Raw genomic sequence first — 13,606 nt, forward strand, 5'->3', positions numbered from 1 at the left:
ATGAAAGTGACCATACTATCTGGCAGCTGTGTTATTAGATAAATCCCATTCATTTTAACACTAGAAAGTTTAGATGTCATCTGAAAATTTTTCTGTATATCGCTCTTAATTGTGACCAAGCAGAAACCATCTGAAAAATAGAAAGAACACTGTCGAAGGACCCTCTGTTGCTATGTCTTATCAACTTCCCAACAAACAGTTGTTTGAAGAAACTGTGAATGGTCACAGTTGGAAGAACAGACTCTATGAACAAGAGCTGTCAGTGAACAGCGCGCTCGACTATTCTCAGTGCTTGGTAGTATAATACAAGAGCACTGCCTTGCGGGTGCTGACGCTCATCTGATTTTTTTTTGTATAATAGAAATATTGTCCTACCCATGATTTTCTAAGTCTAAAAAGGGCCATCATTCTTGCAAAAAGCAGGATAGAGTTATGTTTCTTGATGTACAGTGTCCACTTATGATGGTGAAAAACTGTTGCAAGTTTAAAGCAATAGCTTTGATAGTTTATGAGAAAAGTTGACTTAAACATAATATTCAACCAAGAAAATGATTTTTCTAAGTCCAAAAGGGGCAATAATTATTGCAAAAAGCAGGATGGAGTTATGTTTCTTGCTGTACAGGGTCAGCTTATGATGGTGAACAAGTGTTGCAAGTTTTAAAGCAATAGCTTTGATAGTTTAGGATAAAAGCTGACCTAAACATAAAACTTAACCAAGAAAACTGATTTTCTAAGTCCAAAAGGGGCAATAATTCTTGCAAAAAGCAAGACGGAGTTATGTTTCTTGATGTACAGGGTCTGCTTATGATGGGGAACAAGTATTCCAAGTTTCAAAGCAATAGCTTTGATAGTTTAGGAGAAAAGTTGACCTAAACATAAAACTTAACCAAGAAATCTGATATTTTCTAAGTACAAAAGGGGCCATAAATCTTGCAAAAAGCAAGATGGAGTTATGTTTCTTGCTATACAGGGTCAGCTTATGATGGTGAACAAGTATTCCAAGTTTCAAAGCAATAGCTTTGATAGTTTAGGAGAAAAGCTGACCTAAACATAAAACTTAACCAGGCAACGCCGACGCCGACGCCGACAACCACTCAAGTGATGACAATAACTCATCATTTTTTTTCAAAAAATCAGATGAGCTAATAAGCTATGAGTAAAACTTTAACATTACAATAAGCATATTCTAAGTCAAAAGGGGCCATAATTCAGTCAAAATGCTTGATACAGTTGCCTCCTCCTTTTTACAGACTGGGGTAATGAAGGTAAACAAGTATGCAAAATATGAAAGCAATATCTCAATGGACTTTGAAAATATTTGGGGTGGTACGCAAACATTAACATTTATTCTAAGACGAAAAGGGGCCATAATTCAGTCAAAATGCTTGCTAGAGTTGCCTCCTCCTTTTTACAGACTGGGGTCATGATTGTAAACAAGTATGCAAAATATGAAAGCAATATCTCAATGGACTTTGAAAATATTTGGGGTGGTACGCAAACTTTAACATTTGTGTGACGCTCATGCTAACGCTCACGCCGACGCCGGGGAAAGTGGGATAGCTCCCCTATTCTTCAAATAGTCGAGTTAAAAAAACAATAGGAGAGATCGTGTTTGTATACAAATCCGTTGTATATTCTATTTTTAGAACTGATAAGACAAAGAGCGGGTGGGCAGACACCGAGCGTCCATGTTTTTTTTTTTGTTAACAATGATGTTTTTCTAATGGCTTAAATTTAACTTTCTTAAAACACAAATGATATCAATAATTTTTTGATCAATGGAAAGGATATAAAACAAGCAATTTATTGATAACTTTTAATCATTTTTTATTTTGATATAAAATGGATTAATTATGAACGCTTAACTTACAGTGTTTTTTCTAAAAGTTTGGAACATTGCTATGCTGCTATTAAAATCATATGTCATTTAAAACGGTTATTCATTTTCAAAAGATATTTGAATGAGAAAATATGAAAATCGTAAGCATTTCAAAACTTTTTGAATTTTTAAACTCCATAAATGAATGAAAAAGTTATTAAAAGTTGAAAATTCCGATCCCATACACAAACGATGTAAAAACATTTTGTTTTGCCCACCAGCAGATAAACACGTGTTGATGCGTGATGTCAGGGCGATCTCTCCTATAGCTCACCCTCAGCACTTTAAGTTCAAATGAACTAAAAGTCAACCATTTCAGAGCTCAATCCAGGTTTGTACAAGCAACCAGGACTTTGGCCAAACTGATCTTTCAACATCGAAGCTTCGTAAGTTTTGAAAAATTATCAACACACAGCAAATATATGTGTTGTCTGCTAGCAGATTATCTGATAGGGGTTAAAAATGTTTTTCTAATACCTAGCAGCAGATAAATAATATACTTTCTTACCGCCACCTCTCCACCGCTGTGTAAAAATTTGCAGGCATCATCTATTGCCATCAAAGCACATTTCCTGAAGAAGAAAAAAAAACACAGTCATGCATTTTTGTTTATATTTGACATTACATTTGTTTGAGACTTCTATCTCTGAAAAAGTCATTTTTTTTAACCACTATCACCCTCTCTGTTTACTTCAGATAGTGAAGATGTTGTAAACTTTGTGTGGCAAATCATCTCCTCTCCTTTACTGACTTACTGCCATTACACAACTAAAATACATGTTCTCTTGAACTTGAAGTGTACTTAAACTGCCATTACACGAAACTCTTTAGCTTAAAGTCAACTTACACTGCCATTACACAATACTCTTGAACTTGAAGTGTACTTAAACTGCCATTACACAAAACTCTTTAACTTGAAGTCAACTTACACTACCATTATATAATACTCTTGAACTTGAAGTGTACTTTAACTGCCATTACACAAAACTCTTGAACTTGAAGCCAACTTAAACTGCCATTACACAATACTCCAAAACTAAAAGTCAACTTTTACTGCCATTAAACAATACTCTTAAACTAGGTCAACTTTAACTGCCATTACACAATACTCTTAAACTTCAAGTCAACTTAAACTGCCATTACACAATACTCCCAAACTAAAAGTTAACTTTTACTGCCATTACACAATACTCTTAAACTTCAAGTCAAACTTCAAGTCATTACATAATACTCTTAAACTAGAAGTCGACTTAAACTGCCATTACACAATACTCTTAAACTAGAAGTCAACTTAAACTGCCATTAAACAATACTCTGAAACTAGGTCAACTTAAACTGCCATTACACAATACTCTTAAACCAGAAGTCAACTTACACTACCATTACACAATACTCTTAAACTAGATCAACTTAAACTGCCATTACACAATACTCTTAAACTAGGTCAACTTAAACTGCCATTAAACAATACTCTGAAACTAGGTCAACTTAAACTGCCATTACACAATACTCTTAAACCAGAAGTCAACTTACACTACCATTACACAATACTCTTAAACTAGATCAACTTAAACTGCCATTACACAATACTCTTAAATTAGAAGTCATTTTTACTTTTACTGCCATTACACAATACTCTTAAACTAGAAGTGGACTTAAACTCCTGTTACACAATACTCTTAACTAGAAGTTAACTTAAACTGCCATTACACAATACTCTTAAACTAGAAGTTGACTTAAACTGCCATTACACAATACTCTTAAACTAGAAGTCAACTTAAACTGCCATTACACAATACTCTTAAACTACTTAAACTGCCATTACATAATACTCTTAAACTAGAAGTCAACTTAAACTGACATTACACAATACTCTTAAACTAGATCATAAACTTAAACTGCCATTACACAATACTATTATACTAGAAGTCAACTTAAACTGCCATTACACAATACTCTTAAACCTGAAGTCAACTTACACTGCCATTACACAATACTCAAACTAGAAGTCAACTTACACTGCCATTACACAATAACCTTAAACTAGATCAACTCAAACTGCCATTACACAACACTCTTAAATTAGAAGTCATTTTTACTTTTACTGCCATTACACAATACTCTTAAACTAGAAGTGGACTTAAACTCCTGTTACACAATACTCTTAACTAGATCATAAACTTAAACTGCCATTACACAATACTATTATACTAGAAGTGGACTTAAACTGCCATTACACAATACTCTTAAACCTGAAGTCAACTTACACTGCCATTACACAATACTCTTAAACTAGAAGTCAACTTACACTGCCATTACACAATACTCTTAAACTAGATCAACTTAAACTGCCATTACACAACACTCTTAAATTAGAAGTCATTTTTACTTTTACTGCCATTACACAATACTCTTAAACTAGAAGTCGACTTAAACTCCTGTTAAACAATACTCATAACTAGAAGTAAACTTAAACTGCCATTACACAATACTCTTAAACTAGAAGTCAACTTTAACTGCCATTACACAATACTCTTAAACTAGAAGCCATCTTAAACTGCCATTACACAATACTCTTAAACTAGGTCAACTTGAACTGCCATTACACAATACTCTTAAACCTGGTCAACTTACACTGCCATTACACAATACTCTTAAACTAGGTCAACTTAAACTGCCATTACAGAATATTCGAAGCAAACTTTTACTGCAATTACACAATACTCTTAAACTTCAAGTCAACTTAAACTGCCATTACACAATACTCTTAAACTAGAAGTCAACTGAAACTGCCATCACATAAATACTCTAGGTCACCTAAAACTTCCATCACACAATGCTCTTGAACCTGAAGATAACTTAACAAATACCTATATATTTTATTTCACCATATTATAGACAAGAAGTTTACTCACAACAGTGAAAAGTTTCATTAAAATCTGCAATAAATTGCATAAAAATTTCTGTTCAAATAAGTATCATCAAAATAGTGATTTTCCCATAGACTCCCTTTATGAAACCTTGTGCTGGGTTCAAATTTTTAAAATCCGTCTTGCAAAAATCAAGCACACTTATTTAGTGCACTTCACTTGCCTATCATCACTGTCAAACAATACTTTGGGTGTAGCATTCTTTGAAATAACCTACTTATTCAAAGGACCATTAAAATCTATATCTAACAGCTACAAACCTACCAACATTAAAATAACTAAGGTACCAGTAACACACATTTCAGAATGGTTATTAGTTAGTATTATTACATGTTTAGGAAAGGTTTGAAAAAATAGTAGATATATGAGCCACACAATGAGAAAACCAACATAGTGCATTTAGGAACGGTTTCTCTAATTGCAATAGGCTTTGAAAGTGAACAGCATGGAAGCTGACCAGACCGCGCAGATGCACAGGCTGGTCTGGATCCATGCTGGTCGCAAATGCACTATGTTGGTTTTCTCATGGTGCGGCTCAATTATTATCACAAACAGAAGGGCAGCCAGAAAACACTGTCTTAAAGCTGTCAATTAACTGTAATTATATAATGATATGGTGTGGTTAATCAGGGAAAGAAAGCAAAAATAACCAGTGTTCTCTATTTTGGACACATTTCAGAAACTTTGGCATCAACCACCACAGAAACAGCATTCCAAGCAATCTTTAGCAATTTGGTTTAAAATGAAAAATGTGAAAAGATGGCTAAAAGTTGATCATACATTGACAGACTGAATAGATGATAGGTGTCAAAGCAGTGGTTACTTTACAAAAACAGATGAAAATGTTAAAAGATGATTGGAACTTCAGGCCCAAGATTCGCAGTTCAAATCACAGCAGAAACTTGTAAATTAAAATTTGTTAGACTGACATGTTAAGTCACAGTGATTTGTAATATCCAGCTTTTATATAAATGTTGATCATTTAACGCATGGAAAAGCATTCTGGGTAAAACCATAAAATTTCTACGAACCAACTACACCGTTTCTTTATAAACAAAAGGGCCAAAATGGACCACAGTCGCTCATCTGAGATTCATAGCACAAACATGTTTCAATGGGGCTATGGGTTTTGACAAATTAACATGATTGAAGGTTTCAGTAGAGGGTCTCCCAAGGAGCAATTGTATGAAATTTAGGTTCAGACAAGATGATCTCTACATGAATATGCAAAGCAGATTGTGGTCACAGCTTTTAGAGGTAAAAAATGTGTGCGTTATATTTGTAGGATGACGGTATCCTTGACTGAGGTTTGACAAGTGGAGGAACAATTCTGCTAACCATCTAATATTCTAAAATCTGGACAGCAATCTCAAACAAGATTTTCAAACATATGGAGGTATCGAAGTAGACTTCATAGGGACATTCTGTCCATCTTTTATGTAAATCAGGCATATCATTAACCAAATTTTTTCAATGATCTGACCTTGCGAGTCTGTTACCTGAGTGACCCAGTTACAAATAAATCCTTTATTTTTAACATACAAACATTCTGATTAGCTCTCATGAAGATCAGGTAGAAAATGTTACCTTTTGAGTGTTAAAAGTGTTTTTTTTTCTATTATTTGACCCAGTGACCTTGTTTAAGACTTCAAGTAACCCAATTTTGAACTTGGTCCACACTTCATAGAGACATATTATGATGATCAAGTAAAAAAATTGTGGCCACAAGAGTGCTAACCAAGATTTTTCAATAACTTGACCTGGTGACCTAGTTTAAGACCTCGGGTAATCCAGTTTTGAACTTAATCTAGATTTATGGTAATATTATGGTAATATTCTGACAAAGTTTTAAGAAGACCAAACAGAAAATATGGCTTCTACAGTATTAACAAGGCTGTTTCTATGATTTGATATAGTGTCTTAGTTTTTGACCTCAAAATACCCAGTTTCAAAATTGACCTGAATTTCACAGGAAAAAAAAAACAGTCTTATAATGTTTAAAAAATTTATTGATGGTAACACTCTGATCAAGTTTCATTAAGACTGGCATAACATTGTGACATCTAGAGTGTTAACAGTCAAACTGTTGAAAATGGATGACAGATAAGTAACAATAACACAAATCGAGCATTTTGTGCTCAGATGAGCTTAAAACAGAAAGTCACTTCAATAGTTTGATCAACGTTTTTTGAGAGTTTTCCTCACATTTCATTGACTAGAGGAGTGTTTTCATTGAAATAAAAACTACATAAAACACACAGAATAACTTTAAAATTTCTTTTTTTAGTGTAGTAACTAATGCATTTCTGAATTTGGAAAAGCTTGACAAAAATCTGGTGGTGTGCAGCTTTAACATGAAGGAATCCCTTTTTAGAGGTGGATAATCAGATTTTGGCCATGTAACGGATTTGTTCGAAACTTTAGCATCTGATCATTTACACTCATTTATGTCCACTTAACACATAATACAAATTAGATTTTCACTGGAGGTATTTTTAAAATTTCATTTTCCTATCCTGGTTGCCCAACCAAGATAGAGTTATTTTATCAGAAGTATAAATTTGATAAACATACTTTGCCTAAGGAAATGTATAAATATTAGACATATTGTAATATATTTGTAAAATATTTGCATTAAAAATTATGTATTTAGATGGAATTCATTAGAAACGCAAGTTTGAAAAATTATTATTACCTCCCTTTGCCAATAGATTGGAAATAAATGAATTCAGAAGCTACACACAGCTTTAAAACTTGCATTTTGGTTCAGATTGTTCAATAGTTGATATGTCTATCAAATGCAAATGTAAAACTAGACATTGTATCGAAATAAAAAGAAATACCCAGCTTTTTATATACTTTCATATTAAAGGGGAGTAATTACAAAATTTTATAAAAATAATAAAATTTACATTTCAAATAGGAATCTAACTCTATGTAATCGGTCTTTTTGTTCCTTAAATAATTCTCTACCAGAATATACAAAAAGTAAAAAATGTCATTAAATGTTGATTAAATGTGATTGACCACCTTTAAGGAAAGGCAGTAGATGTGTCACATATTCAGCTGGGTTCAAACCTGTGCCATCCCAGATGAGCAGCCGTCACCTGTCCACCTAGACCACCAATCCACTAACACTTTGATGATTAATGCGTTTTAATAATTTTAAATGACTGCAGATGAGAAGAAAGCAATGTTTTCCAAAGAGTTTCAACTCAGTAGCCATCCATAATAGACTGTGCAAATTGAATGAGTTTGAATACAAAATTGATGTAAATAAATTAGATCCTAGATTAAAATCATACAAAAGCTCTTTGGAAAACAATGTTTTTTGTGAGATGAAAATGGAAAACAATTTTGTGAGATGATCAAATAATAATCAAATAGCTTGAAGTAACAAGTGAATGAAGTATTGCCATGCAATACAAAGTCCCCTACTGGAAGGCACCTAATTTTCTATACTGCAGTATAACATAATGAACTGATATCTGTCAATGATGTATAAATAATATTGTACTACATATACAATATGTTATAACAACACACTTGGATTAAAATGTGCATATATAAAAACCCACAGTTGTTTTCATATTGAATTTTTTTGGCTGATTATAAAAATGTTATCATGTAAGTTATTTATAGTAACAAGAAAGGGAAATTAATCTTTAAAAAAAAAAAAAAAAAAAAAAAAAAATCTATATAAGTCCACAAGAAACTCTTAACCAGGTAGAGATAGGTCAAAATACACCTAAAAATTGGATGTAACATGCATGCTGTACCACAGAAAAGTGGTCTCGATTTTTCTCTACCGCCAGTAATAAAAAAGTTACAATAAAATCTATTTATAGTAACAACAAAGGGACGTAATTCTAAAAACAAGGGTGCCTCATGGTGGTGAACATTTGTTCCAAGTTACATCAAAATCCCTCCATGCATGAAGAAGAAATGTTCCGTACAAAGTCATTCTTGAATTTGACCTTTGACCTCTAAATATGACCTTGACCTTAGACCTAGGGACCTGGTTCTTGCGCATGACATGTTGTCTCATCCAGGGGAATATTTGTGCCAACTGATATCTAAATCCTGCTTTGCATGACAAAGTTATAGACCGGACAGGAAAAACATCCTCTTGACCTTTGATCTCAAAGTGTGACCTTGACCTTTAAGCTAGGGTACTGGGTGTTGCGCATGACATGTCGTCTCATCATGGGAAACATTTGTGCCAAGTAATATTAAAATCCCTTCATGGATGGCACAGTTATGGACGGGACAGGAAAAAAACTCTGTTGACCTTTGACCCCCAATTGTGACCTTGACCTTTGAGCTAGGGGTCCGGGAATTGCGCATGACACGTCGTCTCATCATTAGGAACACTTGTGCTAAGTGATATTAAAATCCCTTAATGAATGTCAGAGCTATGGACCGGACACGAAAATGACCCTGTTCATGCTATGTTAACATTTGACTGCTTAGTGTGACCTTGACCTTTGAGCTAGGGGTCTGAAAGTTGTGCATGACACATCGTCTTATTATGAGGTACATTTGTGCCAAGTAATATTAAAATCCCTTCATAGATGGGAGAGTTATGGACCGGACAGGAAAAAAGCCTTGTTGACCTTTGACCTCCAATTGTGACCTTGACCTTTAAGCTAGGGGTCCAGGTTTTGCGCATGACATGTCGTCTCCTCATGGGGAACATTTGTGCCAAGTAATATTAAAATCTCTTCATGGATGGGAGAGTTATGGACCGGACAGGAAAAAAGCCTTGTTGACCTTTGACCTCCAATTGTGACCTTGACCTTTGAGCTAGGGGTCCGGGATTTGCGCATGACACATCATCTCATCATGGGGAACATTTGTGCCAAGTAATACTAAAATCCCTTCAAGGATGGGAGAGTTGTGGACCGGACAGGAAAAAAGCCCTGTTGACCTTTGACCTCCAATTGTGACCTTGACCTCTGAGCTAGGGTCTGGGTTTTGCGCATGACATGGGGGAACATTTGTGCCAAGTAATATTAAAATCCCTTCATGGATGACAGAGTTATGGACTGGACACGAAATTGCGGACGGACAGACGGACGGAACGGACGGACGGAAAAGTGCATTCCTATAGTCCCCGAAACTGGTTTTCAACCAGTAGGGGACTAATAAACTGAGCCACGCCATGGGAAAACCAACATAGTGGCTTTGCGACCAGCATGGATCCAGACCAGCCTGCGCATCTGTGCAGTCTGGTCAGGATCCATGCTGTTCGCTAACAGTTAATCTAATTGCAATAGGCATTGATAGTGAACAGCTTGGATCCTGACCAGACTGCGTGGATGCGCAGGCTGGTTTGGATCCATGCTAGTCGCAAAGCCACTATGTTGGTTTTCTCATGGCTTGGCTCAACTTGTGTCTTAAAAATTTAATAGTAATGCAAAATGTGAAAATGAACTAAAATTGTAGGCATTGATGACAGCAAATATTCAGGGTTCCATTAAAACATAATTATGTATATCCTTGTCTAGCAATTTCTGTCCCATAAAAGCATGTTTACTGAAAAATTTCAACTGCCAAATTGTAACATATTTTAGCCATATGTTCAAATAGATTTTGCGCATATATCAAGAAAAAAAAACAACACCTTTAACTGTTAATACCCACTCTGCAACCAAAAAGCAGATCATTTAATCAGGCAATTTTTGGGGTTGCTGAGTTTATCATTCTACAGTTTTACTTGTTAAATCATAAACAGATTATACGTTCACTTAGTGCAAAACTTAATTTCATTTGAAGCTCAATAAATGATCTTAAACCTTTACTTCGTTTTCATGTAAAAAGTCCAAAGATCTGAGAAAAAATGAAAACATCAATGTTTTCAGAGACATTTCTCAAACAAATCAATAAATATCGTTTGTTGACGAGTAAAATTTGTTATTACATCAGCGTCAATCTGCAATGTGTTTTATTCTGGAACCCTGCATTTTGCAAAATGAATAATTATTCAATAACCCTAACAAAACTAAACAAAAACTAGCTGGGTGTACAATTTAGCATTTTATATATCAACATAATTATGTTGACATAACGTATGTTAACATAACGTTAACATCGCTGCCTTAAACTTACTGTCGAATCGCTACGGCTTCTGTGTTGGCCATATCAAAAAATGCATGGTTTCGATACTTGTCTGTGGCTGCCCTTCTATATTCACCGACATTGAACACTGTAACGATAGCAATTCTATTTATTCAAACTTGGGATTTTCCCCCGTTTTTCTTGGGTTTTCCCAAATTTAGCTCCAGTTTTCCCCATATATTTACACACGGTGAAATGAAATAAGAATCACTTCATCATAAGTGTCCTGAAAATGATAAATGTTAGATCAGATCACTGATTTTGTTGGACGTCACACACAAGGAAAAATATCTGAGAGTTCTTAGGCAGTTGTAATCTTTCGAAGATGAAAGTGTATTAAAGAGTCCCTGGTAAAAAAATTTCCTACAAACTTTTTTTTAATATGAAAATAATACAGACAGGGAATCACACTAAGCTATTGTGAGCCAGTCAGTGCATTATACTGTTAAAATTCAAATACAAACATTTTTGGGGACAGTTGTTTGGGGCACCAGTTAAAAAAACTTACATCTGACTTTAGCTTATGCATCATATTTGCATATTCCTTTTCATATGTGTATATCCAGAAGAAAGGGCCTTTAACTGCCTTCATTTTTTTTTATTTAGCTGGAACGTGACATACAACCTTTCATCAAAGAAGGACGAAACTGCTTGCAAACTTTCAGACAATTTTCAGGAGGCTCTCACACCAGCGGATATATGTTATCTGTTGCTACTCACGTTCGCAAGTTTTCAGCCTCATTATTGTCTGATCTAAAGAAATCATGGCATTTTAGTGTGGTCGCAGCTCGTCGGTATTCCCCAACATTGTAAGCTGCAAACAAAATGTGCAATTTTAACACGGCATGTAACAACTGAAACTGACACTGATATATCTTCACAAATACTTCCTGCCTTGAATGTTACTAACCATTACATCAACCTAGAAATGAATATGGACTTCTTGACAAAAGATTTGCATAATACTTTTCAATGTATACAAATAACAAAGGGCAGTAACTCTTGAAAATATGATACAATTGCAGAGGATTGTTTAGAATGAAAAATAAAAACAAAACAAAAGCATAAAACCATTGCAAAAGCACTTTTCCTTGGAAATCTCGCCCCTCCCCCCACTCCTCCCTCTTTTGAAAAAATCCCAAAATACTATGTTTATTTCATAATTTATATTAAACAGTCAACTGTGACTTTAGAACAATACAATTAAGCACTCTTTAAAACTTTTCAAAATTGTATATTCCTGAAACATACAGATCCACTAATGGAATGAATGTTGCCTACTACTACTTAGCGAAAGATAATGGTGGCCTACTACTTTAAGTTGGCTGAGCAGAGGGAAGGAGGATAATGTTTTCTGGGGCAAGATTTCCTGTCACACCAGTAGCAATTAAACTACTTATGCTATCATTCTCATGTATCTTAAAGGGACCTTTATTTAAACATTGCTTTGTAAATTTGTAAAACAGAATCAACATAAACTGTAATCTTTTTTTTTCCTTTGAGCTTTAGAAAGTCATTTTTTAAAAACCTGCCTACCTGCCGTACATATACAATTTAATCATTTTACTTTAACAAACATATATCGCTCACCTGAGATTAACTGCTTGCTTGAACAAATTCAAAAATAAAACTAGAGATGCTTTTGGGAAAAGCGCATGTCTCCCACAACTGCCTAATCATCTAAATAGTAAGTCAGTCTTTATATACTGTTTACTTAATCAACATGACATTTTTTTTTTGTGCATGCGCTTTCTTGACACCAAAAGGACGCCTATACTACTAGTAGTATAGGCACCGGTTTAGGGGTAAAACTGCGCAAGAAATCTGAGTGTTTTTGGTAAATCAAGGGCCATAATTCCAAAGTGCCTAGGCCGATTTGGCTAGTTATCAAACTTGGCCGAGCACTTATTGGCAGACACATTTTGTTGAAGTTTGGTGAAGATCGGATGAGAAATGTTCAATTTCGAGTGCGGACAAGCTTTATGACAGACAGACACACAGACTGGAGTAAATCAATATGTCTCCCACGCCACTGTGTGGTGGGAGACATAATAAACATTCTGACCAAGTTTCATGAAGACTGGGTCATAAATGTGGCCTCTACAGTTTTAAGAAGCTTTTCCTTTGATTTGAATGGTGACCTAGTTTTTGACCCCACATGACCAAGTTTCGAACTTCATCTAGGAATCATCAAGACAAACATTCTTACCAAGTTTCATGAAGATAAGGTCATAAATATGGCCTCTAGTATTAACAAGCTTTTCCTTTGAGCGGGTGACCTAGTTTTTGACCCCACATGACCCAGTTTCAAACCTGGCCTAGGAATCATCAAGGTAAACATTCTGACCAAGTTTCATGGAGACAGGGTCATAAATGTGGCCTCTACAGTGTTAACATGCTTTTCCTATGATTTGAGCAGGTGACCTTGATTTTAACCTTAGATGACCCATATTTGAACTTGGCCTAGGAATCATCAAGCTAAACCTTCTGACCACGTTTCATGAAGATAAGGCTATAAATGTGGCCTCTACAATTAACAAGCTTTTCCTTTGATTTGACCGGGTGACCTAGTTTTTCATAGTACATGACTCAGAATCAATCTTGACCTAGAGGTCATTGAGACAAAAATTCTGACCACTTCTCATGAGTTTCAAACTTAAACTGTGGACTCTTAGAG

The 13,606-nt window shown here is 34.9% G+C and overlaps 1 protein-coding gene across 14 annotated transcripts in view; it reads right to left on the bottom strand.

The window, feature by feature from the left end:
- The window catches only part of LOC123528554 (6-phosphofructo-2-kinase/fructose-2,6-bisphosphatase-like), a 130,316-nt gene that overhangs the window by 80,444 nt on the left and 36,266 nt on the right, over positions 1–13,606 (bottom strand). For 11 of the 14 annotated variants that reach the window (XR_008366757.1, XR_008366756.1, XM_053521642.1 and 8 more), the window contains 2 exons: positions 10,921–11,017; positions 2,388–2,451 (listed from right to left, as the gene is read on the bottom strand). Coding sequence is in view for 12 of the 14 variants with exons in the window: in XM_053521642.1 (XP_053377617.1) it covers positions 2,388–2,451; positions 10,921–11,017 (161 nt within the window). In the remaining 2 variants the exon portion in view is untranslated. Of the gene's footprint in view, positions 1–2,387; positions 2,452–10,920; positions 11,018–11,649; positions 11,744–13,606 lie in introns of all 14 variants that reach the window. The other 3 variants (XM_053521643.1, XM_053521647.1, XM_053521641.1) reach the window with 1 other exon arrangement.

Source organism: Mercenaria mercenaria, chromosome 13 (assembly GCF_021730395.1).
Source record: "Mercenaria mercenaria strain notata chromosome 13, MADL_Memer_1, whole genome shotgun sequence".
NCBI lineage: Eukaryota > Metazoa > Mollusca > Bivalvia > Venerida > Veneridae > Mercenaria > Mercenaria mercenaria.